The sequence below is a fragment of the Narcine bancroftii genome, chromosome 2, assembly GCF_036971445.1.
Source record: "Narcine bancroftii isolate sNarBan1 chromosome 2, sNarBan1.hap1, whole genome shotgun sequence".
Lineage (NCBI taxonomy): Eukaryota > Metazoa > Chordata > Chondrichthyes > Torpediniformes > Narcinidae > Narcine > Narcine bancroftii.
This window is the reverse complement of record NC_091470.1, coordinates 34,313,909-34,340,927: the sequence shown is the minus strand read 5'-3', so window position 1 is coordinate 34,340,927 and position 27,019 is coordinate 34,313,909. Positions and strand designations below refer to the sequence as shown.

At 38.0% G+C, this 27,019-nt stretch overlaps 1 protein-coding gene across 10 annotated transcripts in view; it reads right to left on the bottom strand.

The window, feature by feature from the left end:
- The window catches only part of ppp2r5eb (protein phosphatase 2, regulatory subunit B', epsilon isoform b), a 175,724-nt gene that overhangs the window by 19,264 nt on the left and 129,441 nt on the right, over positions 1-27,019 (bottom strand). For 7 of the 10 annotated variants that reach the window (XM_069916250.1, XM_069916243.1, XM_069916247.1 and 4 more), the window contains 3 exons: positions 23,381-23,508; positions 15,846-15,947; positions 13,068-15,101 (listed from right to left, as the gene is read on the bottom strand). In XM_069916250.1, the coding sequence (XP_069772351.1) occupies positions 15,011-15,101; positions 15,846-15,947; positions 23,381-23,508 (321 nt within the window). In that variant the 3' untranslated portion in view covers positions 13,068-15,010. Of the gene's footprint in view, positions 1-5,384; positions 5,887-5,942; positions 6,279-13,067; positions 15,102-15,845; positions 15,948-23,380; positions 23,509-27,019 lie in introns of those variants that run through there. The other 3 variants (XM_069916244.1, XM_069916246.1, XM_069916245.1) reach the window with 3 other exon arrangements.

The window sequence follows — 27,019 nt, the reverse complement described above, 5'->3', positions numbered from 1 at the left end:
AGCAAATATCAATCAAATGGAAACCCTTCTATCTATCCCGTTCTCATCAGTAGCCGGTAACAAGATACAGCCTACCCCAACACATAAAAAATAAGTTGGTGAATTTAACAAGGCCTGTCTCAAGAAAGCCCTGTCCAATGATCAGCAGAACTAGCCAGCTGTACCAGATGTCCCAGCACCCCTGATCACTGCTACACTAAGGTATGGAATGTCTATCATTCTTGGCAGGTTGGATCACCTGCTGAAGTTCCTTTGGCCTGAATACAGACAGAACTTAAAAAGAGAGGCTCCAGAGATCAGGACAGCCAGAAGGTGGTCTTGGGAGGCTGAAGAACAGCTCAGGACTGCATCAATTCAGAGGATTAGGCTGAGTTCAAGAATAGCTGAGGTTCTGAATGATTATACTGGGGCCTTTATCAAAACAGCTGTGGATGAGTGTATCCTCACCAAATCATTCAGGGTTCAACCAGAAGCCCCGGATGAACAATGAGCCAGATCATAGGCATTTAAGTGCAGATATCAAGAACACTACAGAAGCAGCAAGTATGACCTATGGAAATCCAACTCCGATGCAAAGTGGAGATTCTGGACAAGAATGGAAACAAGAATACTGGACGGTTATGGCAGTGCTCAAATGACAAACCTGGTATAAAACCAAATCTGATGTAATAGGGGACAGTTAAGCATCATCTCAACATCTTCTCCACCTGATTTCTCAACCAGAACAAGGAAGAACCACTGTGCACGGCCATGACCCTGATGATCCTGAAGGGGCTACCTTCAGGAGAGAAAACCCAAGAAAAATATCCTGTCATGACAGAGTATTCAGCTGAGTATTGAAAACCTGTGCTGACCAGTGTTTTCATGGATACATTCACCATCTCACTCCAGCAGGGCATGGTACCCACCTGTTTCAAACGGGCTTCAATCATATCAGTGCCCAGAGTGTGGTAACCTGTCTAAATAGTTACTGATCAGCAACACTCACATCCACAGCGATGAAGTGTTTTGAGCGTCTGGTGTTGAAAATATCAGCTTTTGTCTGAGTGATGACATGGATCCGTTCAAATTTGCCTACCCGTTACAGGTCTACAGCAGATACCATCTCACTGGCTCAAAATAAAATTCTGGAACATCTGGATAGCAAAGATGCATACTTTGACTGCACTTCAGCATTCAACATCATCCCCTCTAATCTGCAATCTCTAAGACCCAGGCCTTAATACCCCACTGTGCAATTGGATCCTGGATTTCCTCACCTTCAGACCACAATAAGTGTGGATAGACAAAAACACCTTTTCCACAATCTCCATCAGCACCAGAGCATTACAGTGCTGTGTTCATAGCCCCCTGCTCTACTTGCTTTACACCTATGACTGTGTGACTTGGTATGCCACCACCATTAATAAATTTGCTGAAATTTACTCACTTCCACAGGGCAATGAGTCAGCATTCAGGAGGGAGACTGAAAACTTGGCTGAATGGCAGACCAACAACCTTTCACTAAGTCACCAAAACCAAGGAGCTGATTGTAGACTTTAGGAAAGGAAAAAAAAGTTATACAACCCAGTGATCATTGGTAGATCAGAGGTGGAGAGGGTGAGCAAATTTAAATTCCTGGGAGTCTATCTCGGAAGACCTTTACTGGATTCCACATATAAATGTCATCATGAAGAAAGCACATTAGCGCCTCTATTTCCTCAGGAGTTTCCAGAGGTTCTGTATGACATTGGAAACCATGGCAAATTTCTTCACGGGTGCAGTGGAAAGGGTGTTGACTGGCTGCATCATGGCCTGGTATTGGGGCACCCATACCTCTGAGCAGAAAGCCCTATAAAAAGTAGTGGATGCAGGCCAGTACATCACAAGCAAAACTCTCACCACCATTCAGAAAATCTATATGGAACCCTGCTGACAGAGAACAGCAGCAATAATCAAGGATCCACACCACCCAAGATATGCTCTGTCTTCAGGAAAGAGACTCGTATCACCAGGTTCAGGAACAGTAGCTATCCCTCCACCATCAACTTCCTAAACAACAGACCCAATCAGAGACACATTTAAGGACCCTTAACCATGTAACAATTACAGCATGGAAACAGGCCATTTTGGCCCTTCTAGTCCATATCAAATAAAGTACTCTCCTCTAGCCCACCTACCTGCACCTTTCCCATGATCCTCCATTCTCTCCCATCCATATACCTATCCAATTTTTCCTTAAATGGCAACATTGGCCCTGCTGCCACTACTCCCAGAAGCCTATTCCACACAGCCACCACTCTCTGAGTAAAGAAATTCCCCCTCATGCTACTTTTGCCCCATAACTTTTAACTTCTTGCTTCAATCTCTCCTACTCTCAAGGGAAAAAGCTTATCCACATTATCTATCCCTCTCATAATCTTAAATAACTCTATTAAATCCCCTCTCAACCTTCTATGCTCCAAAGAATAAAGACCTAATTTACTCAACCTTTCTTTGTAATCTGGATTCTGAAACCCAGGTAGTATTTTCGTAAATCTTCTCTGCACTCTCTCTACCTTATTGATATCCTTCCTATAATTCAGTGACCAGAACTGCACACAATACTCTAAATTTGGCCTCACCAATGCCTTGAACAGTCCCAACTCTTGTATTCTATGCTTTGATTTATAAAGTCCAGCATACTAAAAACCATCTTCATCACCCTATCCACATGAGATTCTACCATCAGGGAATAATGCACCATTATTCCTAGATCTTTCTGCTCCACCACATTCCTCAATGCCCTCCCATTTACTATTTTGATTATTCCTACCAAAATAAAGCACCTCACACTTATCAGCATTAAACTCCATCTGCCACCTTTCAGCCCACTCTTCTAAGCAGTCCAAATCCCTCTGCAAACTTTGAAAACCTTCTTCATGAGTCACAAGTCCACCTATTTTAGTATCTTCTGCATATTTACTAATCCTTACCACCCCATCCTCCAGATCATAAATGTCTACGACAAACAGCAAAGGAACCAATACAGAACTCCACCGGCCTCCAGCCTGACAAACAGTTATCCACGACAACTCTCTGGTATCTCCCTTCCAGCCACTGTTGAATCCATTTGACTATCTCAAAATTAATACCTAATGACTGAACCTTCTTAACTCACCTTCCAAGTGGAACCTTATCGAAGGCCTTACTGAAGTCCATATAGACATCCACTGCTCTAGCTTCATCAACATTCCTAGTCACCTCTTCAAAAAAATTCAACAAGATTGGTCACATTGGGAGACAGAGGCCGGAAGGCATTCTACAAAAGAGTAGCTCCAGTGAAAGCAAAAATTCACATCAGCATCCTTTCCTCTATTGGTAACATTCACTGGGACTCTTGTTTAAATGGGGGGTCAAAGAATAATTGAGGACCCTTTCCATCCATCACACAGTATTTTTAATCTACCACCATGAATAAGGAGGTATAGCAGCATCAAAATTATGACTGCATGCTGTAACCAAGAAAACAAAATATAGCAAAATATTTACAAATTTATTTTGCATCTTTACATACAGTATATACATAGTACATAATTTTTATATGGTATTTTGTGATTTCCAAATAATTTAAATTGATCCGTGTAACTTGATAGTTCAACTGGGTACTGTTATTCTGAAGGAGTGGGCAAGTTAGACTAGAGGATAGACACTTTTCAAAGCTTGCTACGTTTGATCCTTGGCACCTGCCTCAAGAGAGTAAAATGCTTTAGGAACAATATTCTGATGAAATATATAGGGAGGTTTAGGGAAGGTATTAGAGCTGCACCTTTCTGGGTGATGTCAATAAAATAAGGTCTCTATCTACCTAGTGCTGCCTTTGTTGCTCAGGTGAATGTAGAGGTCCCACAGGAGACCAGCTGAGTTTCTCTAACGTGATCTTTACTTTAATCACTTTTGTCTTCTCTTGAAGCTTTTGTTAGTTATTTTATTAAGAGCTGGCTGTTATCTTGTGGAGATTAGCTGCAGTTTTGCTTCAGTATAATAGTTTCAGGGTGTAGAAGCCTAATAGCCTGAATGCACATGAGATTTTCTGATCTCGGAAGCTAAGCAGGCTCAGGCCTTGGAGGGAAGGCTGCCTAGGAACACCAGATGCTGGACAAAGTGACAACTTTCTATCTGCCTTAGTTGACAAAAGTCAAAGAATTTCAATGTATGTTACATTCTAAATGTAGTATTACGTGACAATAATGAAACCTTTATCTTTTACGACAGAAGGATGCAAAGACTGTTTAGGGTATTGAGGCAAGGTGGGTGAAATATGTGGAAAGGCGAACTCATTCACTTTAGAAGTAAATTTTGATGACATGTTGAAAAATGTCACCCTGCTGAAGTCCTCAAGCAGAAGAGATGTTTTATAACTATCTGTTCTTTATCATTATTTGATTGGAAGGAAATTCAATACTAATTTATCTAATATCTTCTCCAAAGTTAGAACGTTTACCTCCTATTTTTTTTTATAGCCTGTGGCTTTAATGCCAGTTTATGCACTCCCACTGTGCTGAGTGTGGATCCACCTTCCATTTCCACAAATAAAATGCTCAGCATGGAGTAAATGGACACAGAAGTATTCCCATCAGTTCCAAATTATGACTTTAAAGAGTCACACTGAGATTTCACATGGATTTAGATTCTGGCAAAAAACATTTAAATCTCCACATTTTGCAATTTCCAGTCAGTTTCTCTTAGCTTGTAGCAAATGACTAAGATGATGGAAAATTTATCAATAGTTCCTTTGCTAAAGTAGTCGAATTTGGTTATTTCTTTTTGGTCTCATTAGACAGCCACATCATGGTTCCTTTCACTTTGAACAGAGTTTTCAGATTCATCTTGTTGCAACTCAGATAACTCCCTTGGTATTGCATTGGAACTTCAGATAAAGCCACCAGCAATGGCTGAGTTAACCAAGAGGGAAAATCCATTGCCTTTAAATCACAAAATTTATCATTGAAGTCAGTAACCAACATTTTCAAATGGTCAATAATGATGTTTGTAGCAGCATTTGTTACACTTATTCAACCAATAGAATTAACTAAAATTTCTTGCAGAAATATTCCTCTGGCATAATTCTAGAAGTGTCATGAATCCAAATATCTTTGTTTTTGCATCAACTAACATAATATTTACTACCTAGAGTTGCTTGTTCAATGTACTTAGTTTCTGAAAAATGGTAATTAAATAACTCACAAAGTTTGCCATGTTGTTAGCAAGAGCTTAATTTCAGGTTTGTCCTTCAAAAACTCACTGAGATCAAAGTTCCTTAAACCTCTTGTAGCAATTTCCCTTTGACAGCCACCTTACTTCAGTGTGAAGCTTAATCTCACACATTCTGCATTTTTATTGACACAAAGTTGTTTAAACAGACATTAACACTTAGCATTAGGTTTAATGGTATTGATACACTTGATCACAGAATGTAGAACAGGGGAAACTCTCTTGGCAACTAAGTTTTCTCAGCGGATAACTCAATGCACAACCAACACGTTTGGAGTTTCATCCTTCATTACTTTTAAACATCCTATTTTTTTTTACCCATCATAGCAGGTTCATCATCTGCAGCACTATTTCATTTTCATCCAAATAATTTTTGGAGCTCACTGAGTATAGGTATCAACTTCAGCAGTGGTCATTTCTAATGATTAACATCTGTTCTTGAAACTCTTCCTCGTCAATATATCTCACATATGCCAAAAACAGATCCTCACTGTCCTGTACGGTAGATTCATCCAGTTGTATTGGGAATTTTTGTGATTTCAACTCCTCAATTAGCTGTTTTTCAACATCTTGACCAATGTCATCTCTTCTGTTGCAGACAGTATTGTTACTCAATGGGATTGCTCGGACATCTTTTGTCATCCTTTTGCAGAACTGTTTTGAGAAAAAATGATATGGCAGGTTTAATCAGTTCCTGCCCATTCATATGATTCTTCCCATGTTTTGCTATCAGCAGAGAAATTTCAAGGGTATGATTCAGGGCTGTAGCTTGCGCAGCGAATAATGATTTTGATCTACTTTCAAACTTCTTTGTTTGATTTAAAATATTCCAATTTCGAATTGACATGGTTAGGATGTTTTACCCTCAAATGAGCTTCAAGACGGCCCACTTTCATTCATTCGTTTGTCAAAGTCCGTTGGTATTATAAGCAAAAAGGTGCACGTTTACTGTGTACAGCAGATTTATACCCAAACTTCAAGAACTCCACTGAATACTGATCTTTTGCTTGGTCTGCTCAATTTGAATATACAACAGCGCTGACTCCCTGAAACAGATTAATACAACAGCGCAAGCTCCGTGAAACATATTAATCAATATTTTATTACGTCTTAGAACTGAAAAATCTAATAAAAGTAATGATCAAATCAAAGGAAGAATACTGACCCTTTTTTTAAAAAAAGCACAAAAAAAAACACTAGCATGGTTTCTGACATTTTATCCTGCTGAAACTGCATCAAAACTGCGCTAGACTCGTGCTTTACTTTCTGGGGTCCCTATTTTTTTCCTATTTTGGCACCCCCCCCCACAACAATTTGCCAGTGCAGAAAGATACAAATACATGACCCACTTACTACTGAATTGAAAAAGTAAAGGGGTATGGACGGACACATAATGGTTGAGATCATTTGGAATCCTCGTTGCGAATGATAATTTGGAATGGATGATAATAAGACCGGTCAGAAAAAAATATAATTATAACGTTAACCAAGGATAACAACAGTTAAAATAGAGAAACCATGGAGAAACATCAGAAGAGCAAAAACACGTTATGAAAATAAAACAAACAAAATGATTTTACTTGGAAGTTACCACAATTGTGTTGTACTAAGTGTTGCCAAGTCACATCTTTCACGTAAACATAACGAGTTTATTTTTTCCAAACCAACTTTTTAACTATTTCCCAAAATATTCCTACACCCCATATCCCACCAAAATATTCCCACCCCACCGGTGGGGCATAAGCCCCAGTATGAGAATCTATGGTTTAGAACTCAATTTTTATAAATTTTGCTCTCTTTGCTTGAGAAAGAAATCCTTTGCAACTTTAGACTCCAAACAATACCATCAACTGATTCTGGCACATGGAAAACAGAATTTGAAAAAAACATGTCCAACCAACATGCCCAGATTTCAAGCTTAAGTATTTTTACAAAACAATGTTCCTTTTTGCCTGAAAACCATTTGTATGATGTCTGGATTTTGGAAAGTAATTATAATCAGAGCCCAAATCTTCATGCATAATATTTGAACTAACTCTGTAAGGTTACATAGGCATGTCTAAGAAGACATGTCAACAAAGTTACAGTTTTTTTGTGGGCCAAAAAAAATCATTTTCAGATGTGATGAAAAACTAAATTATGCACAATTTCTGTCTGACAGCAAAATATTTAAAAAATAAACCCTTATAAGATGTAATTTGTATTTAGAATCAATGGATAAAAATAGGCTTCTTGTAATTCAGGACAGTGTAGTTTTGGTTTTGGAGTTTTACTGCCCTCTGATGGCAGTAAACCAAAAACTATAACATTTCGAAGAATGCGCAATTGGAATTTTTCTGAACAACAAAAGTAATGAAGTTTTATACCTTCCCCCATTCTGTACAACAATCCCAACACAAAAATGCATATCACATCTACCTTTAAACTCCAAATCAGTGGTTCTCAACCTTTTTCTTTCCACTCACGTACCACTCTAAGTAATCCCTCTGCCATTGGTGCTCTGTGATTAGTAAGGGATTACTTAAGGTTTGGACATTACCCCTCCATTAATCTTCATCCACGAAGCCAAGCCAAAGAGAGAGAGAGACTTAAGGTGGTATGTGAGTGGGAAGGGAAGTTTGAGAACCACTTCTCTAGACCGAATTGTCACTGATAAATTTTGCTTGAGGAAAAATTGTCATTGGCCCATTTCCTTTGGAGTTATGAAACCAGGCACATAACGAGTCAATTAGGTACGATTAAAACAGTGGTTCTTAACCTTTTTCTTTCCACCCACATACCACCTTAAGCAGTCCCTTAATCACAGAGAACCTATGGCATAGGGAATACTTAAAGTGGTATGTGAGTGGGGGAAAAAAAAATATTTTTATTACACATATAGAATTTAATATAGAACACAGAACAGGAACAGATCCTTTAGCTTTCACATCTGTGCTGGACATGATGTCAAATTAACTAATTCCACTTCCTACATCATCAAAGACCTCACGTTCTTCTTGTGGTGTCACAGACCAGCAGCAATAAAAATTTACCAAGACAGTGGCATCTTCAAAACAATCATTTATTAATAACTATTAATGTATCTTAACTCTAAACTCAATCCCACTATGTTCAAATGTATGTCTTTGTGTATGTTGGTCACCCAAACCATTACAGCTTGGGTACAATTCTGAAAAGTCAAATTCAAAGTTCAGTCTTAGAAATCTTGTGTTGAAACTCAATCCTTAAACTGATGTTTAGGAGTAATTATGCAGTAGGTGAGACACCACGTCATCAGACTTCTCAAAACTCATGAATTTTTGTCGAGTTGCTTTCAGAGAAATGTTCCTTCACACAAATGTAACAGCTCCCCTGTTGTGTAAGGGTTATAAGACTTGTGACCTCCATGATGCTTTCACAGAACAAGGCATGGCTCTGATCAAGTAACCATCAAAATGGTCATGATCCACATGCAAGAATGGTCATGATCCACATGCAAGAATGGTCATGATCCACATGTAAGAATGGTCATGATCCACATGTAAGAATGGTCATGATCCACATGCAAGAATGGTCATGATCCACATGTAAGAATGGTCATGATCCACATGCAAGAATGGTCATGATCCACATGCAAGAATGGTCATGATCCACATGCAAGAATGGTCATGATCCACATGTAAGAATGGTCATGATCCACATGCAAGAATGGTCATGATCCACATGTAAGAATGGTCATGATCCACATGCAAGAATGGTCATGATCCACATGCAAGAATGGTCATGATCCACATGCAAGAATGGTCATGATCCACATGTAAGAATGGTCATGATCCACATGCAAGAATGGTCATGATCCACATGTAAGAATGGTCATGATCCACATGCAAGAATGGTCATGATCCACATGCAAGAATGGTCATGATCCACATGCAAGAATGGTCATGATCCACATGCAAGAATGGTCATGATCCACATGTAAGAATGGTCATGATCCACATGCAAGAATGGTCATGATCCACATGTAAGAATGGTCATGATCCACATGCAAGAATGGTCATGATCCACATGCAAGAATGGTCATGATCCACATGCAAGAATGGTCATGATCCACATGTAAGAATGGTCATGATCCACATGCAAGAATGGTCATGATCCACATGTAAGAATGGTCATGATCCACATGCAAGAATGGTCATGATCCACATGCAAGAATGGTCATGATCCACATGCAAGAATGGTCATGATCCACATGTAAGAATGGTCATGATCCACATGCAAGAATGGTCATGATCCACATGCAAGAATGGTCATGATCCACATGCAAGAATGGTCATGATCCACATGTAAGAATGGTCATGATCCACATGCAAGAATGGTCATGATCCACATGCAAGAATGGTCATGATCCACATGCAAGAATGGTCATGATCCACATGCAAGAATGATCCTGCTTTCCTTACCCAGATATGGGTCAGTCAAGAGTGACAATTACAATGGCCACTGTTGCACTGCTCTCCTCTGACAAGAAAAAAACAATAGTGACAATCTTCTTCTTAAATCACTGATTCTGAATCTCCAGATGGCTCTCTGATGATACAAAAGGTTGCTTTTTGAAGTGCCTTAACCACATGACTTGCTTTGATCACTTTTTTCTGTTGCTTCAATTTTCCAAAAACATGAGTCAACAAGCCAATGGCCCTTTCTGCTTAAATAGCTGACCTTCTTAGGAAACATTCTTTGTCTCAGGCTTTCAATGGTTTTGTGTTTCAGTGGTTTCATGAGTGTCTTTCTCTGTTCCAATCTCCTCCCCCCACCACAGTAACTCTAAAAATTTTAAAATTAAAGATTTAATAACATAAAACAGTAACACTTGTAAATGCAATGACCAGAACTGCACACAATGGTCTAATCAAAGTGTGAAAAAGGCTGAAACGCAATATGACAACTTTTATACTCAATCCCTCAGCCAATGAAGTATGCTGTATGCCTTATTTACCACTCTTTATCCTTCTGCTGCCACTTTCAGGAAGCCACAGTCATGCATCTCAAGATCCCTCTGCACATCATGTCTTCTAAAAGTTCTGCTGCTTCCTGTATAATTTCCTTACAGATGACCTCCCAAAGTGCAGTGTCGCAGATATCCAAATAAAACATCATGTGCCATTTTTCTGCTCATATTTCCAACTGATAAGATATCCTCAATTCCCTGGCAACTTTCCTCAGTACCTACAAAACTGCCAGTTTTTGTGTCATCTTCAAATTTACTAATCAGCCTACAGATACTTTTGTCCAAGTAATTTACAAATACCACAAGCAAAAGAGAACGTAGAATCATTAAGAGGCTCACTGGATGCTCAAGGTAGTTCAACACTGGTCTTGCTTTTCTTGTATTTCAAAGCCGTCTAGATGAATACAAGTTTCTTGACTGCAAGAATTACATGTTTAAGAAAAAAACAACTTGTGAAGAGCAATAGTCAAGAAAAAAAATATTCTATTACAGCAACAGGATAATTTATTCAATGCAATATGATCTTTTGGAGTTGAAGCAGAAGTGGAAAAAAAGCTTTTCCTGCCTTATACACACATTATAGATGCAATGTGAAATACTATCTTTTTAAGCTTCCTGCAATTTGTCGTTCTTCATTCTGTCAGAACATTATTTGGATGAAGGAAAATGGAAAATAAGTGTTTTCTACCTTGTAAATCTTTTCAACCTGGTAAATTCATCATAATTATCTAAACAAACCTTGTTGGCAGCAATTCCCACCTGCTTTCAGTTGTAAAATGCCTTGCATATTTTCTTCACTTGAAGCTTCAAGTGTACAATCTTGAGATTCCCTTCAGATTAAGATTGGATTACTTGGAGTAAATCCTTGGTGCTGATTGAATCAACTCAAATTATTGAAGAAAAGGGAGCGTTGTGGACCAAGTTACACAAACTGGTTCTGTGTTATCACATGCATTGATGAAAATATTGAAAAAAAAGTGAGCTGGTCAATAGACCCATTTTGTTCCAATACTTGGGTGTAGGTTAATCTCCAAGAAAACAAGCCATGTTGCATTTGTAGCAGCCAAATATAGTTTTCAGAGGCTTTTTCAAATTGTACATGTACTTCACAGTAATGTTTGAAAACAAAGGCGAGTTTGTTATTTTAATTTTATTGATGACATGTTGCATGCACTTTAACTTCAACCAATGTGACAGTGTAGCTGTTTGCCCAACATTGTTACAGTGCCAACAACCAGGGTTTGAATTCAGCGCTGTCTGTAAGAAATTCTGCATTGGTTTCCTTTGAGTGCTCTGGTATCTTCCCACCCTTCAAAAATGTATGTGGTTGGAGGGTAATTGGGAGTAATTAGGAGGCACAGATTCATGGCCAGAAGGGCCTGTTATGGTTCTGTATGTCTAAATTTAATGCAAAGAAAGAACTTCCATCTTACTAGGCACATTTCCAGAGCTCAACTTTGAGACCTAGTAATCAATGAAGGTGCACTTCTTTAAATCAGATCGAAGTGGATTGTTTGGTGGGGGCAGGGGTTAAAAAAATAGTGGCAGCTGCTCACGATACGAAGAGTGAGGCAACGAGCCAAGGCTTTTTCACCAGATACAAGAGTGATGTTTGAGAATTTATACAGAAGAGAAAATAAACAATATTTCCACAAACTGTCAAGGTGACAGCATATTCTAAGCCACTGGTCAAAATTTAAGGGCAAAATGTAGATACAGTGAATTTAAAATATCAGTTCTAATACAGAATAAATAGGCCATTTTGAGGTAAGTTTCGTTCCTGTGAATTAATCCATTATCCAACATTATGCACAGTTTATCAATCATTCTTCCCCCCCCCCCCCCACATTGTATTTATGATGTTGGTTTTATAGCTACAGGATTAACGTCGGATACAAATTTAATGTGAAACATGTTCCTGCAGCCCTGCATAGAAGAATGTTTTCCCACAAGTTCCACGCTACACTTTCAGAACAAACATTACAGAGCTATGAAACAATCAACAAAGGTGAATAAAATGTAAAAGATTGTTGTTAAACTGAAACAGTCATTCAGATAGTTTTTGAATTATACTCATTTAAATGCAAAATATTTCCATACCAGTAAGACTTCCAATAATATTAAATTATTTTAATAATGTGCACTAAATAAAATTTACAGTGAGTTCCATAAGATTGCTTTTACTGTGTAATTTCACAAAATTATTGCTCAATGTACTATATTTCATTTAATTTAACTTTGAGGAGCATGACATCAATTCTTTACCATGCATATGAAAACTTAAAAGCTGAGATGAACCATACTTTGGTTTTCTGACCAAATGGAAGGATGGCATTTTTGTTTCAGTTTCATTCCTATTTCTTTGTAAGGAACAGAAATATGAGAGACATATAAACAGCTAAACACGTTACAAAACAAACTATTGGATTTATACTCCAATATCAGACTTCAAAAACATCTGACCACAGTTTGTCACTGATGAGTGGCACACAAAAACAGCACCTAATATTTGAGTACTGACTTGGGTAATCTAAATGAGATGCAAATGATTTATTAACATTAATAACTTCGGTTTAATGGAATGTGTCTTTGTTGAAAACACTCTTTAAATCAGCAGCTTTGACAAAGCAGGATGGTTAACCTGTTTTAGGAATATAGTTTACAGAATGCATTTCATTCATTATTGTACAATTAGGCAACTCTGTACATAACTTGCATACTGCAGGATTTTAGTAATATTGCCAGAAAAAAGATAAAAATCTGCAAGCAAATTTTCGTGACCAAAAAATATTTGAAATGTGTAACATTGTCTTTCTCTATTTTACAAAGAAGGTAACACCAGAGATTCATTGATAAGATCTGTATTTTAAAACTCTGCAGTCATACACGAGCTTCTGATTACAGTCTATTTACAGTTCGAGATCCAAATAAGGACCCTTGGGCATTCACACAGTAATCTGTCATGAAATATCGTAACCTGTCATGGATTTAGGTAACTTTCATGTTGGCATCTAAACCACATACATGACCATTGAACATAATGGGCAACACTGATTTGCTTACACATGGGAGGTTACTGACTAATAACAGACGAGAGTGGACCATCACAGTCACCATTTCTTATTTTTTAAAGCACTGTGGAGCCCATTTAAGAGCTAAATTGGTTTCTCAACTTTTATTTGGTTGAGTCTATTTCTTTCAAGCCCCACTCATCCTTGAAATCTCTCATTTCTACTCTAGATCATTCCAGATCTTTATTTTTTTTGCTTTTGAGGTTCACACACAAAAATAGTCAATGTCCATAAGTGGCACATCCCATCAATTTTCTGGTTACTTTTCCCACCTTTCAGTGTAGTTCTGAAATACACAATCTGTTATAGAAGTAACCAGTACTAAATAAGTGCACAAGTCTTGCATCAAAATTTGAAACAATGAATGCTTATTCAACACCATGTATTGCTTGATGAGGCAGCATCTCATTTGACCTACCCGATCCTTTTTCCAAAGCTGAAGGGATCACATTAACATAGCTAATCTAATTCATTATATTCTGAAGAATAAGAAGTTTATGGAAAATCTATGAAACTTAATGCTCATTTCTTTGTTTGCAAGTCTGAGGTGTGTTCCTTGGTAAGTTGAGAACAGTGCATGTCAGATCTGCAGTAAAGTTCTTAAAAATTACAAAAAAAGTATTTTTAAAACAGTTTTACCCACACCTGGTGGGATTTAAAAAAAAACCTGTTATATCAAGAGTAGTGTGACACACAGAGCAATATAACACTGATAGTGTAACATTCCAACTGGATCAACACAATGCTTATTATGACATAAGACACATGGCTCAATTTCCCACGACTTCATTTCATTAAGAAAACCTATAGATACACATGGTATTGATGACTCTACTTATTAGACAATATCCCAACAAGATCAGCGCTGTGCCACGCAACACTGAACATAACTGAAGCCTGGAAACATATATACAATGAATGCATTAGAATATGCAATAGTCATGAGTGCTCACTTTCACACAGGAACCTTCAAGTTAAAGCTAGTGGCTTGAATTAATGATGTTTGTTGTAAATGTGAAATACAGCAGGTAATTGAAGGATATGTAGCTTATATTCCATATAACCAACTTAAACTTTGGCTGTTACTGATTATATCTTGCTTATTCAACCAAAACAATTATGCATTTTTAACAGGTACTTTAATGTGCAACATACTGTAACTGCTGGAAGTATATTTTAATACACTTCTAGCTAAACTATAAAGAACATCTTGACACATATGGATATTAACTCTCACACAACGAGTGTGCTGTGTGGTCGAGGTATTTTAACAACACGAGGTTTAAAACCCAACAAATTAAAAAGAAAATATCCACAAACCTGTAAGAAAATCTTCTTTGTAACTATAAATTAAAATGCAGCAAGGCACAGGGGCAAGCAGAACACAATCTTGACCTAAAAAAAATATTTTCTTGTGGTCTGCCACCATTAGTAGGGAATCAGAAATCTGGGGATCTTGAGATTGTTTTCTTTTTTTTGAAAAAAAGTTAAAACAATCACGACATTTACAGAAGAAATCTCAGACATCCATCTATTGTACAAATTTTTGTACTGGCGCCTTTTCTTTTGCCGTACTATTTAAACATGAGAAAAGTTATATACAGTACTGTTACAGAATGAAACAGATGTGAAGTCTACTGTAAGGTAGCACAATCCAGAAACTGTTGATCCATCTCTTACTACACAAATATGTACCAAGGAATATTAGTACCATGCTTCATGGGTCATCTTTGCCCACACGTTTTCTTATTTCAAGAGCTCCCAATTTTTTCCAGAGTTCCTCTCGTTCCTTTTCCTTTTTCTTTTCTCTGAAAAATATTTTACGTTAGGAATATTAAGATTATAATCTCAAACTGCAAATTGATTTTAGTCGTGTATCAATAGAAAAGCACTATTCTTCATACCTTTACCGACATACAATTCTCTAAAACAGAACTGCTAAACTGGCAGTCAATACCAAATCAAATTTGATTGTTTTGGGTTACCCCGACAACAAAAAAGATCTTTTGTGGTTGACTGCAGGGTGGCACAATTGACGTCCAGAAGAAGCATGCAAAAGGTGGTCCCATCCCTTGGAAACACATGGTAGCAACAGCATAAACTCAAAAATGGAAGAAAAAAGTTATTTTACGTTTAAAAAGTATCTTCATTATTATTCTTAAATATTCAAGTTGTGTGTAAGTGTTGGTAGGGAGAGGAACATCGCTCAGCAGCAATTGTGAATTGTACACGGCACTGCTGCAAAACACTTATTACTTCACCTAATGACTAGAAATACATTGACCTGAACCTGAATAGCCATTGTAATTCCAGGCCCAAACCAACTGATTCACCTGTCAGATATCCATTACAAGTGTTTGAATGAATTCTACTGTAAGGAGCTAACGGGCATCCCTGGAGACTGGTAGCAGGCCCACAATGTCGACATGGACGTGCTCGAAACGTTTTGTCGGGGATGTCAACACAAAATCATTTATTGATTTGTGCTTTAACTGAAATATTTCTTAAAATCTTACATTTATTATAACTAATTTACTGCAGTAAAATCTTACTTTTGCCGATCTGACTTGTACGTTGCTGTCAGCTCATCAAACAAGGGGCCGTTCATTTCCATAAAAGCTTTCAACACATTGTAGACTAAAGCTACAATTGCCCTGCAGGATGCAGAATAATGCGTAGATCAATTTGCAAAAGTCTTATAAAACAAATCAGGCAAAACTCAATTATCAGAATTAAAAGAATAGGATCAAATCCCAACAGGAAATAACAGAAACTGATACGGCAAGTCATTTTTGTATATTGTATAAAATATAAAAGATATTTTTGGATTACAATGGTGGGAGCAGGAGTGGTCCCACAGTGCTTTAAGCACTCCGTCAGCTCGATCTCCTCCTAATCATCCCACTATCCAGAATTTTATTTGTATCCAATTATCTATTGCTCTGTGCTTTAAAAATATTCAATTACTGTATAAGAGGCACATGGATTGGAGGATTTAAAATGATTCACAATCCTTCAAATGAATACATTTCTTTCATCTCAGCCTTAAATGAAAACTCCACAATTCTGACATGAGAGGCTCAAGACTCCTTCCAGATTCTACTTGCTTGAAGACTCCCAAAGAGTATAATATTTGTTGATAAATTAAATTCAAAAGAATGCATGGCTCACATTTGTCAAGACAGATTTGTGGAACCAGGAATTGTACAGAGAAGCCGCTAAGGTTTCAGTAACCTTAGGAGCTTTTTCACTATCCACACATACTTCTGAAACCAACAGCATTTTGGTTCATTTTGCATTTCCAGCATTAGTAGTTATTTTGCTTTTGAAACATATTTTCAATCTCTTCAACAATGGAATCATTCTTGTGAACTTCTGCATGGAGTACCCAGATGGAGGTTTCCCAAGCCAGTGGGACTTTTTGAACTCTGACACAGTAATAAGGCTTTCCAAATTGCTACATCTGCAAGTTTGATATTCAGAGGTATTTAGATCGCTCAAAACATCAACAGTCTCTAGTCTTCCACAATAGAAACAAAGATTTCTATTTTTTTCTTACCAAGTGAAAAACATTTTAGACTGAATCTGCCAAGTTCCTTAGCCATTCATAATTCTAAGACCAAAAGACATCAAGGCAGAAACAGGCCATTCTCCCATCATGTTTGCCCCACCACTTCATCCCTCTCTGGAAAGGGTCTTCATTTCTGCTTGGTTACAAATTAGAGCAAACTTTGATTTGTTGCATTTGATTCCCCTTAAACCTACTATTGATCAAATGCAGAGACCCAAGATGCAATCCACTCATCACTATATTATATATATATATGTATATGAACATAGGAAGTAGGAACAGGAGTAAGGCAAAAATGGCCCATCGAGCCTGCTCCACCATTCAATACGATCATGGCTGATCTAATTAATGACCTAACTCCACCTACTCGCCTTCTCCCCATATTCCCTAATTCCTCTATCATGTAAAAATTTATCTAACTGAATTTTAAATATGTTTAATGAGGCAACCTCAACCACTTCCCTGGTTAGAGAATTCCAAACATTCACTACTCTCTGGGAAAAACTATTTTTCCTCATCTCTGTCCTAAATCTACTCCCCCGAATCTTGAGACTGTGTCCTCTTGTTTTAGTTTCCACGGCCAGCTCAAAAAACCTTCCTACATCTATCCTATCCATACCCTTCATAATCCTATATGTTTCTATAAGATTTCCTCTCATTCTTCTGAACTCGAGCGAATACAATCCTAGACGATTTGCCAAATGAAGAAATTACCTTTCTGCAGCAAGATTTTATGCACCACAAGGTATTACCCCAAAGCCCATGAGCCATATTGTGCAAGATTTCAGATTTATTGTTAGAGTATATACATGACATCACATACATAGCAGAGATTTTTTCTTATGTGGACTAGGCAAAATTACCACTTATTGGTAGTGCAAAAACAAATAAAGAGCTGATAACAGATAACGAATGTAAACAAAATGATTTTGCAATACAAAGAGAAATTTTTTTTAAAAACCAATAACGTGCAAAAATAACATTCTTTAAATGTGTTCCTGACTGAGTTTTTGTTGAGGAGTCTGATGGTGGAGGGGTAGCAGCTGTTCCTGAACCTGGTGGTGCGAGTCTTGTGGCCCCAATACCTCTTTCCTGAAGCAGCAGCGAGAACAGAGCATGCTGGGTGGTGGGGATCCTTAACGATTGCTGCTACTCCTCAACACCAGAGGTCCCTGGAGATATTTTCAATGGTGGGGAGGGTTTTACCTGTGATGTCCTGGGCCATATCCACTAACTTTTGTGGGGATTTTCATTCAGGGTATTGATGTCCCCATACCAGACCTTGATGCAGCTGGTCAGCCCACTTTCCACCACATCTGTAGAAATTTGCCAGGGTTTCTGGTGTCATACCAAACCTCTGCAATTTCCTGAGGAAGTAGAGGTGCTGATGTGCTTTCTTCACAATCCATTAATGTGTTGGGTCCAGGAAAGATATTTCGAGATAGTGACTCCCAAGAACTTGTCTATTGTAGTAACAGGTCTACTCTTTTGATTCTGAGAAGAGTTTGGATCCCATTGTGGGACTTTGGGAATTTGAAGGACTGTTGATGACCATTAATCTACCTGACTACTATAAAAACTAATTTTTCAGGGAAGTAAATCTACCATGCTTGTCTTCTTTGATAGATGATTGCAGATTGAGCCCTACACTTAATTATTAATTAAAGATGGACAATAAATGCTAGCTTTGCCATTAGAAGTAAATTCATTTTCCCCTTTCCCTGCTCGTTACAACCTCAGAAACTAACAATATTCCTTTTATAATTTTTCAGCTCAGTTTAATCACATTTTTTTTGTTAGTGCCCTGTTTCCACAAACCAGTAACAAAAAGCATTTCCCAGTTACTGATGTCAAGTCAACTCTATGCTCTTTACTCTCTTGTCCTTTTTTTCTCTCTCTCCGTGCTTTGTACAGCAGGGTATGTCTGATTTCTTTTAGTCTGCAGAAAATATTTCAGAATTTAGAGAACTCTTGGGGGAACATAATAATTTCATTAACAATATTTATAACCATATCTTTTCATTAATTAAGCTATCAGGTTTAGACAAGATTTAAGTTGTTACTTCCATTAATTTCTCCAGAGCAACTGCTTCACTAATATAACTGTACTTTAAGTTTCTGATCCCAAGTAAGCCTTTGGTTCTCCTTAGTTATCATTATCAAATCTCCAATTATGAAGGAATATACTAATTATTTGTTCAATGCCTCTCTTTCCATAATGTAATATAATATCTCTCTAGCAGAAAAATTGTTTAACAAGGTGCCACACTCGAGGCTGTTTAACAAGATGAGACCCCATGGAATTACAGTAAAGATACTAGCATGGTAGAGCATTGGCTGATTGGCAGGAAACAGAATGGGAATAAAGGGATCCTTGTGGTGAATGCCTGCCAAGCTGCCTGTCTCCCCCCTCTGGCGAGCCTTGCTGTACTAACATTGGCTGTGCATTATCACTACTATTAATGACACTCCCCTTGGATATAACTGTATATGCATCTATTCTCTTTCATTATTGTACCATGAGTTTCTGCTAATAAAAGCCATGATTATTGTTTGACCCCATCGTCTTTGTCTACTTCATCAACTGGCACTTCAATCCTATTCTGGTTGGCTGCATGGTGTTCCACGGTTTGGGGTGGGGTGGTGGTTTTGAGGTCACTTTTTAAGTTGCATGTTGCAGGTTAATGATTTGGATTGCAGAATAAATGATACAAAGATAGGTGGGGGGAAAGTAATGAGAAAGAAATGGAAAGGCTGCAGAGACTTGTATAGATTAAGAAAATAGGCAAAGTGGCAAACGAAATGCTATGTTGGAGAGTGAATGGTCACACACTTTTTGTAGAAGAATTAAAGAGAAGACTATTATTTGCATGTAGACAGAAGTCAAAATTCAGAGATGCACAGGGTCTTGGGAGTCCTCGTGCAGGATACCCTAAAGATTAATCTCCAGGTTGAGTCAGTGGTGAAAAGGTGAATGAAAGTTCCCATTCATTTCTAAAGGAATAGTGTACAAGACCAGGAATATGATGCTGAGGCTTTATCCGGCATTCACTTGGCATATGAGTAGTTTTCGGCTCCATATTTCAGAAAGAAGACGCTTGCATTGATGAAAGTTCAAAGAAGATTTTTTTCCACACTTGGACTGAAGTGATAAGCTTATGAGAAACATTTGCCAACTCCTGGGCAGAACTTCTTGGAATTCAGAAGAATGAAGGAGGACCTCATAGAAGCAGTTTGAAGGCCTGGACAGAGAAGACGTGGCAAAGATATTTCTCATGGTAGGGGAGTCTAGGAAAAGAGGGGACAACCTCAGGATTGAAGGGTGCCCATTTAAAACAGAGAGGCATAGGAATTTCTTTTAGCCAAAGAGTGATGAACCTTGCAAATTTGCTACCGCGGATGGCTGTGGAGGGCAAAGTCTTTGGGTGTATTTAAGGGAGAGATTAACAGGAACCTGAATATCAAAGGCTATGAGGAGAAGGCAGGGGAGTGGGAGAATGGATCAGCTCATGATGGAATGGCAGAACAGATTCAATGGGCCAAGTGGCTTGTTTCTGCTCTTATATTTGATCGTTTAATATTTTTCCATAGATTTTTTTCTTACCCATTGTTTGTAAAACTTAATATTTTATGCTCATTCCATTTGACCCTCTATCAATTTCTTGATAATCCATTATTGAATTCCAAAATTCTCAGGAGCACTAGTCTAGTTGCCAATATTATAAGCCTCTTTGTTATGTAAACAATTACAAAAGCAAAATAGTGCGGATATTGGAAACCTACTTTGAAAACAGAAAATGCTATAAATATTCTGGTCAGTTATCTTAAGTGGAGAAAAAAGTGGTTAGTTTTCAGGTCAATGGGCTTTCCTATTATTTCGTTAGCAGATCATCATTCTGAAACGTTAGTTCTGTCTCTCTCTTAAAGTGCTGACTGACAAGCATTTTCCAGTTTCATTATAATCTTTAGCTTCCTTCGTTATAGTTGGTTTACTTTTTCAAGTTTCTTAAAGAAAGGAAACACATTTATTTGAGTGGGAACACTAGCCTCAGGAAATGTGTAATCAGCCCCTCTTCATTAATACATTGCTCAGATATGCAACAAAAAAAAACCAAAACAGTAAAATGTCTGTACACAAAGAAAACTGGTCTAAACCATATTTTTTCATTTAATTATTGCAAATGATGTTAATATCAAACAACATGTTTAGTGGTCAAAAGAAAAACCAACCCTTAAATGAGAGAAAAGAATAACCTGCACAATAAATCAAAGACCATTTTTTCCACCGTTGAAATGAAAGAGATTGCATGACTATTCCAAGGCTAAACTAGTGAGCCAAAAAAAATTAGCAGAAGATACATGTACAATATTTAGTGCATGGTCCTTACTTCTACTCTGAACATACCTTCATTGCATCGTTTACTAAAATCTATCCGCTTGTCCAACAAATTCTCCTTGAGCTAGTTTTGCAAGTGTATTATATGTTTTCAACTTTCATAGCCACGTAAACAATCTGAATTATTAAAGCATACAATTTGATGTTTGCAGCCATCATAATTTTTCAGTCATACAATCACACAATATACAAGTAAATTTCGTGAAAGGTAAATGGAAGTTACAAGTTTCTAGATAATCAAAAAGCCATGATAAAGTTAATGGGAGTAATCAAGAAACTACTCATCAACAAGGTCGGGTCAGATACAGCAATGAGCTCTCTGAACCCTTCTCCATTAACAATGGCATGAAGCAAGGCTGCGTTCTCGCACCAACCCTCTTCAGCATGATGCTGAACCAAGCCATGAAAGACCTCAACAATGAAGACGCTGTTTACATCCGGTACCGCACGGATGGCAGTCTCTTCAATCTGAGGCGCCTGCAAGCTCACACCAAGACACAAAAGCAACTTGTCCGTGAACTACTCTTTGCAGATGATGCCGCTTTAGTTGCCCATTCAGAGCCAACTCTTCAGCGCTTGACGTCCTGTTTTGCGGAAACTGCCAAAATGTTTGGCCTGGAAGTCAGACTGAAGAAAACTGAGGTCCTCCATCAGCCAGCTCCCCACCATGACTACCAGCCCCCCCACATCTCCATCGGGCACTCAAAACGGTCAACCAGTTTACCTATCTCGGCTGCACCATTTCATCAGATGCAAGGATCAACAACGAGATAGACAACAGACAAGGCAAATAGCGCCTTTGGAAGACTACACAAAAGAGTTTGGAAAAATAACCAACTGAAAAACCTCACAAAGATAAGCGTATACAGAGCCACACTCCTGTTCGGCTCCAAATCATGAGTCCTCTATCTGCATCACCTACGGCTCCTAGAACGCTTCCACCAGCGTTGTCTCCGCTCCATCCTCAACATCCATTGGAGCGCTTTCATCCCTAACGTCGAAGTACTCGAGATGGCAGAGGTCGACAGCATCGAGTCCACGCTGCTGAAGATCCAGCTGCGCTGGATGGGTCACGTCTCCAGAATGGAGGACCATTGCCTTCCCAAGATCGTGTTATATGGCGAGCTCTCCACTGGCCACCGTGACAGAGGTGCACCAAAGAAAAGGTACAAGGACTGCCTAAAGAAATCTCTTGGTGCCTGCCACATTGACCACCGCCAGTGGGCTGATATCGCCTCAAACCTTGCATCTTGGCGCCTCACAGTTCGGCGGGCAGCAACCTCCTTTGAAGAAAACCGCAGAGCCCACCTCACTGACAAAAGACAAAGGAGGAAAAACCCAACACCCAACCCCAACCAATTTTCCCCTGCAACCGCTGCAGCTGTGTCTGCCTGTCCCGCATCGGACTTGTCAGCCACAAACGAGCCTGCAGCTGACGTGGACATTTACCCCTCCATAAATCTTCGTCCGCGAAGCCAAGCCAAAGACTCATCAATGATAGATTGAAATAAAAACTGTGACCTGCATTTATACAGTGCCTTTCATAACCTCAACATCAAAGTATTGAAGGCTAATAAACTGTTTTTGATATGCTGTTACTGTTGAAAGGTAGGAAATGCAACAACCAATATGCACATGGAAACTCCCAATACAGTCATGTTATAATGACCAAATAATCCATTCTATTATGAATATTTATTATTCAGCACATTTTTTCATACCTAACATTTTTTCATACCTTCCTTAAGCGTTTTGTACCACTGACTTCTGAATCCACACCTTTATTGCCAAAAAGAATGAATTTGAAATGGAGGGGGCAGGAGGAGAGGGGGTAAATTAAAAAAAAATCAGGACAGCAAAATTTGAAAGCTCTTCCATCCTACTACAGAATTTCAGATCTCCAGCTTTTGAATTCAAGGCTAAGAGGTCTGCAGATGAGGGAAATGGCACAAATAAATAATGTTTGAATTAATGAGGATCAGCGGCTACATGCTATTAAGATGTGCCAAAGAAGGTAGAAAGGTAAATGTGTTTATAAGACAATGTAGCCAGAAAGAATACAGAAAAAAATCTCTTAAAGCAAACAGAAATATTTTCACTTTAAATTCAAAAATACATACGGGTTCCAGTGTTCTTTGGAAATTTTATAGAGGCTTGGAAACATGATGGGGAGGATTACGGCTGAATTTTCTTCTATCAAACTCATAATATATTCATTGTTCCAGTAATAGAGTGCCCTCTCAGCCACCTTAAGAGGAAAAAATATTCAGCAATTAAAAAAGACCATCTTATTGTTAGAGCAGTACATATACTTGGCAGTATATATGGAAAATAGATCGTTCTTGGTAGATCACTGATTTATCAATTTGTGATTAAAAGTAATGTCCTAGTCTAACAAATCTATGCCAAAATTTTTGTGGCATGGCAGCATGAACAGAGGAAAATTGTTAATCACCCACATACAAACTTAACTCTTTTGAAATTGACTCTCTATTTAATACTATCAAATATCCAAGGAGATTATTCCAAAATTAATCTAGCCAATTTCTGTCTATGGATCTCAATCATAATTTGATTAATCAATGATCTATTAATAGTGAATTGATAGTATTGAATGAATTTTACAACAAATATTTAACTGAATTGTTAGGCAATCATCATATTTACTTTCAATTTAATAGCATTAAATATGATTTTGCAAGTCAATAAATTGGAATCATCTGACTTAATTGGTGAAATGGCAAAATGGGTTATTTCATCCACTCTGAAATTGAGAATTAGCATGAGGGCATATTCAACTGGGATAGTAGTAAATTAACTTGGGCTTCATTCGTTTCCAAACCCTGACAGGTTTCACAATCCGTCTATTTCTATAATTTACCTGTCAGGATACCAAATCCAGAGATCTGCACCAAAGAGAGAAATATGCTCAGCATCAGACTCCTTCAGTTCTTACATCACAGTAACTGATATTTATGCAGCACCTTTAATGACACAAAACATTCCTAGGTGCTTCATAGATTTGTACCAAGTCACACAAGAACATTTAAGGGCAAATGATCTGATGTGGGAAAGCAAGACTTTAGTGGAGAAATTGGTAGAGAGTACAAGAAGGAGTAAGCCATTTGGCTCCTTGTACATTTTCCATTATTCAATAAGAACGTGTGTCGTCTTCCACAGTACCAATTTTTAACCTTGTATTCCATGGGGAATTTCAGTGATTTGGACCTTAGCACCAAATAATCTAAGGTAGATATAGAACAGCAGAAGATTGTAGACTGACATTACAAAAATTTGAAGGAGTAAAACCATCAAATGATTTTAAAAACAAGGATGAGACTTTTCTTTAAAAAAAAAAGCATTGCTTAATCAAAAGCAGATCCACATCAAATAGCAAGGTGATGAAAAATATTAAGGATGATCAAGGTTAACAGAATCAAAATAGCACTGAAGACTGCTATTAAGGGTGCTGCCTCGGTTGTAATCCACTCAATTCCATTTCCTTACAGAGCATTTTTAAGATCTTTAATATTTAATGGATTCCATTTTGAAATCTATAATTGTATTTGCATCCACTGCAAATTAGAAATGCAATTGAGACAGTGCATTTCTAATCATAACTATACACTGCCAAAGTATTTCTTCAGATGACACAGAGGTCCTTTGCTAATTATTTAAAATTTGTCTTTGATGTTCTTTATAAAGTGTCTAATGGGAACTGTTTCTAACAATCCCAAAACTAATCGATATTTCATACACCTTGATCAAATCTCCTCTCAACAGTCTCTGGTCCACTGCAGTATAAAATAACGCTAAAAGATCACAAAGCTCAGATTTATTGTAAGAGTACATACATCACATCACATACAACCCCGAGATTCTTTTTCCTGCGGCACAGCAGAATTACCACTAAATGGTAGTGCAAAAAAAATTGTACACAGCACATACAAATAAAAAAAACAGCATACAGATAATGAATGTAAACAAACTGTCTGTGCAATACAGAGATAATAAAAAAGAAAATCAATCAAGTGACTGATGGATGAATCAAGGACAAGGGGTCACAGTCTTAAAATTAGAAGTTATCCATTTAAAACCGAGATAAGTTAAGAACTTTAGTCAGAGGGTCGTGGATCTGTGAAACTCACTGCCACATACAGCGATGGAGGCCAGATCATTGGGAGAATTTAAACAGGAAAGTGATAAGTACCTAATTCGTAAGGGTACCAAGGGATATGGCGAAAAGGCTGGAAATTGAAACTAGGTGTGAACATATTTCAGCTTAGTGTAGTCACAGAACAGACTCAATGGGCCTGCTTTTGTTCCTTTATCTTGTGAAGTGTACAAGAGTTCTTAAATGAGTCTCTGATTGAGTTTTTCATTGAGGAGCCTGATGGTGGAGGGGTAGCAAATGTTCCACAACCTGGTGGTGTGAATCTTGTGGCACCTATACTTCTTTCCTGATGGCAGCAGCGAGAAGAGAGCATGTGCTGAGTGGTGTCGGTCTTTGATGATTGCTGTTGCTGCTCTCTGACAGCAATGTTCCCTGTAGATGTCTCAATAGTAGGGTTGCTTTTTCCTGTGATTTCCTGGGCTGGGTCCACGATCTTTTGGAAGGCTTTATGCTCAGGGGTATTGGTATACCCATACCAGACCATGATGCAGCCAGTCAGCACACTTTCCACCACACATCTGTTGAAATTTGCCAGGGTTTCTGGTGTCATACCAAACCTCTGCAAGCTCCTGAGGAAGTAGAGACGCTGACATGCTTTTTTCACTATGCCATTGGGGTGTTTGATCCAGGAAAGATCCTCTGAGATAATGACACCCAAGAACTTACATTTGCTCATTCTCTCCACCTCTGATCCCTCACTGATCACTGGATCGTACACCTCTGGCTTTCCTTTCCTTAAGTCAACAATCAGCTCTTTAGTTTTGGAAAATTTGAGTGCAAGGTCATTGCATCATTCCGCCGAGTTTTCAATCTCCATCCTATAAGCTGACTCATCCCCTTCCTTTATACAACTCATTTCCATGGTATTTCTGGTAAATTTGTAAATGGTATTATTGTCGTACCAACCAACCAGTTGTAGGAATAAAGTGAATAGAGCATGGGGCTAAGAACGCAGCCCTGTGGTGCTCCAGTATGGATGGAGATATTACGTCTTACCAACTCTGTTATTTTGCAAATTTTCTAACTGATATCTACACTTTACATGTGCTTCCTCTATTTTCCTGCAGATTTGGAACCATAAGTTAGCATTTTCCAACTGCCATCAAGCCATTTTACTTGAATAACTACCAATGTAAAATTAATGACTATTGTGAACTTCAAATTGGAATTGAGCAACATCATTTTAACCATTTGTAGACATTAAAGCAAAAATTAAAGCTCCTTAAAAAAGGGCCTCAAATGTGCTTAATAAGGAAATAAATGTTTACCGTTTACATGAATGACGAACACCAACCTAACTTTAACCAGGTTTCTGAGCCAATTCAGAAGAAAAAATACATTCAAGATTACAGAAATTTGTATTTACAAACTGAAGAAATTATAGACCTTTTACTTAAGCTTTTGAACCTCGTTAACCTCCTAGGATGTATTAAAAGATCGAAATGATTAATGATGTGTGGTGAGGGGGACCCTCTGGCAACCAGGTTTCTATTCTTTCTTGCTTTCCTACTTTATTCTTTTTCCATGTTTTTTCTCAATTTAATTCATTTTTTTTCCTTTTTCTTTCTCTCTTGGGCTTTGTTTA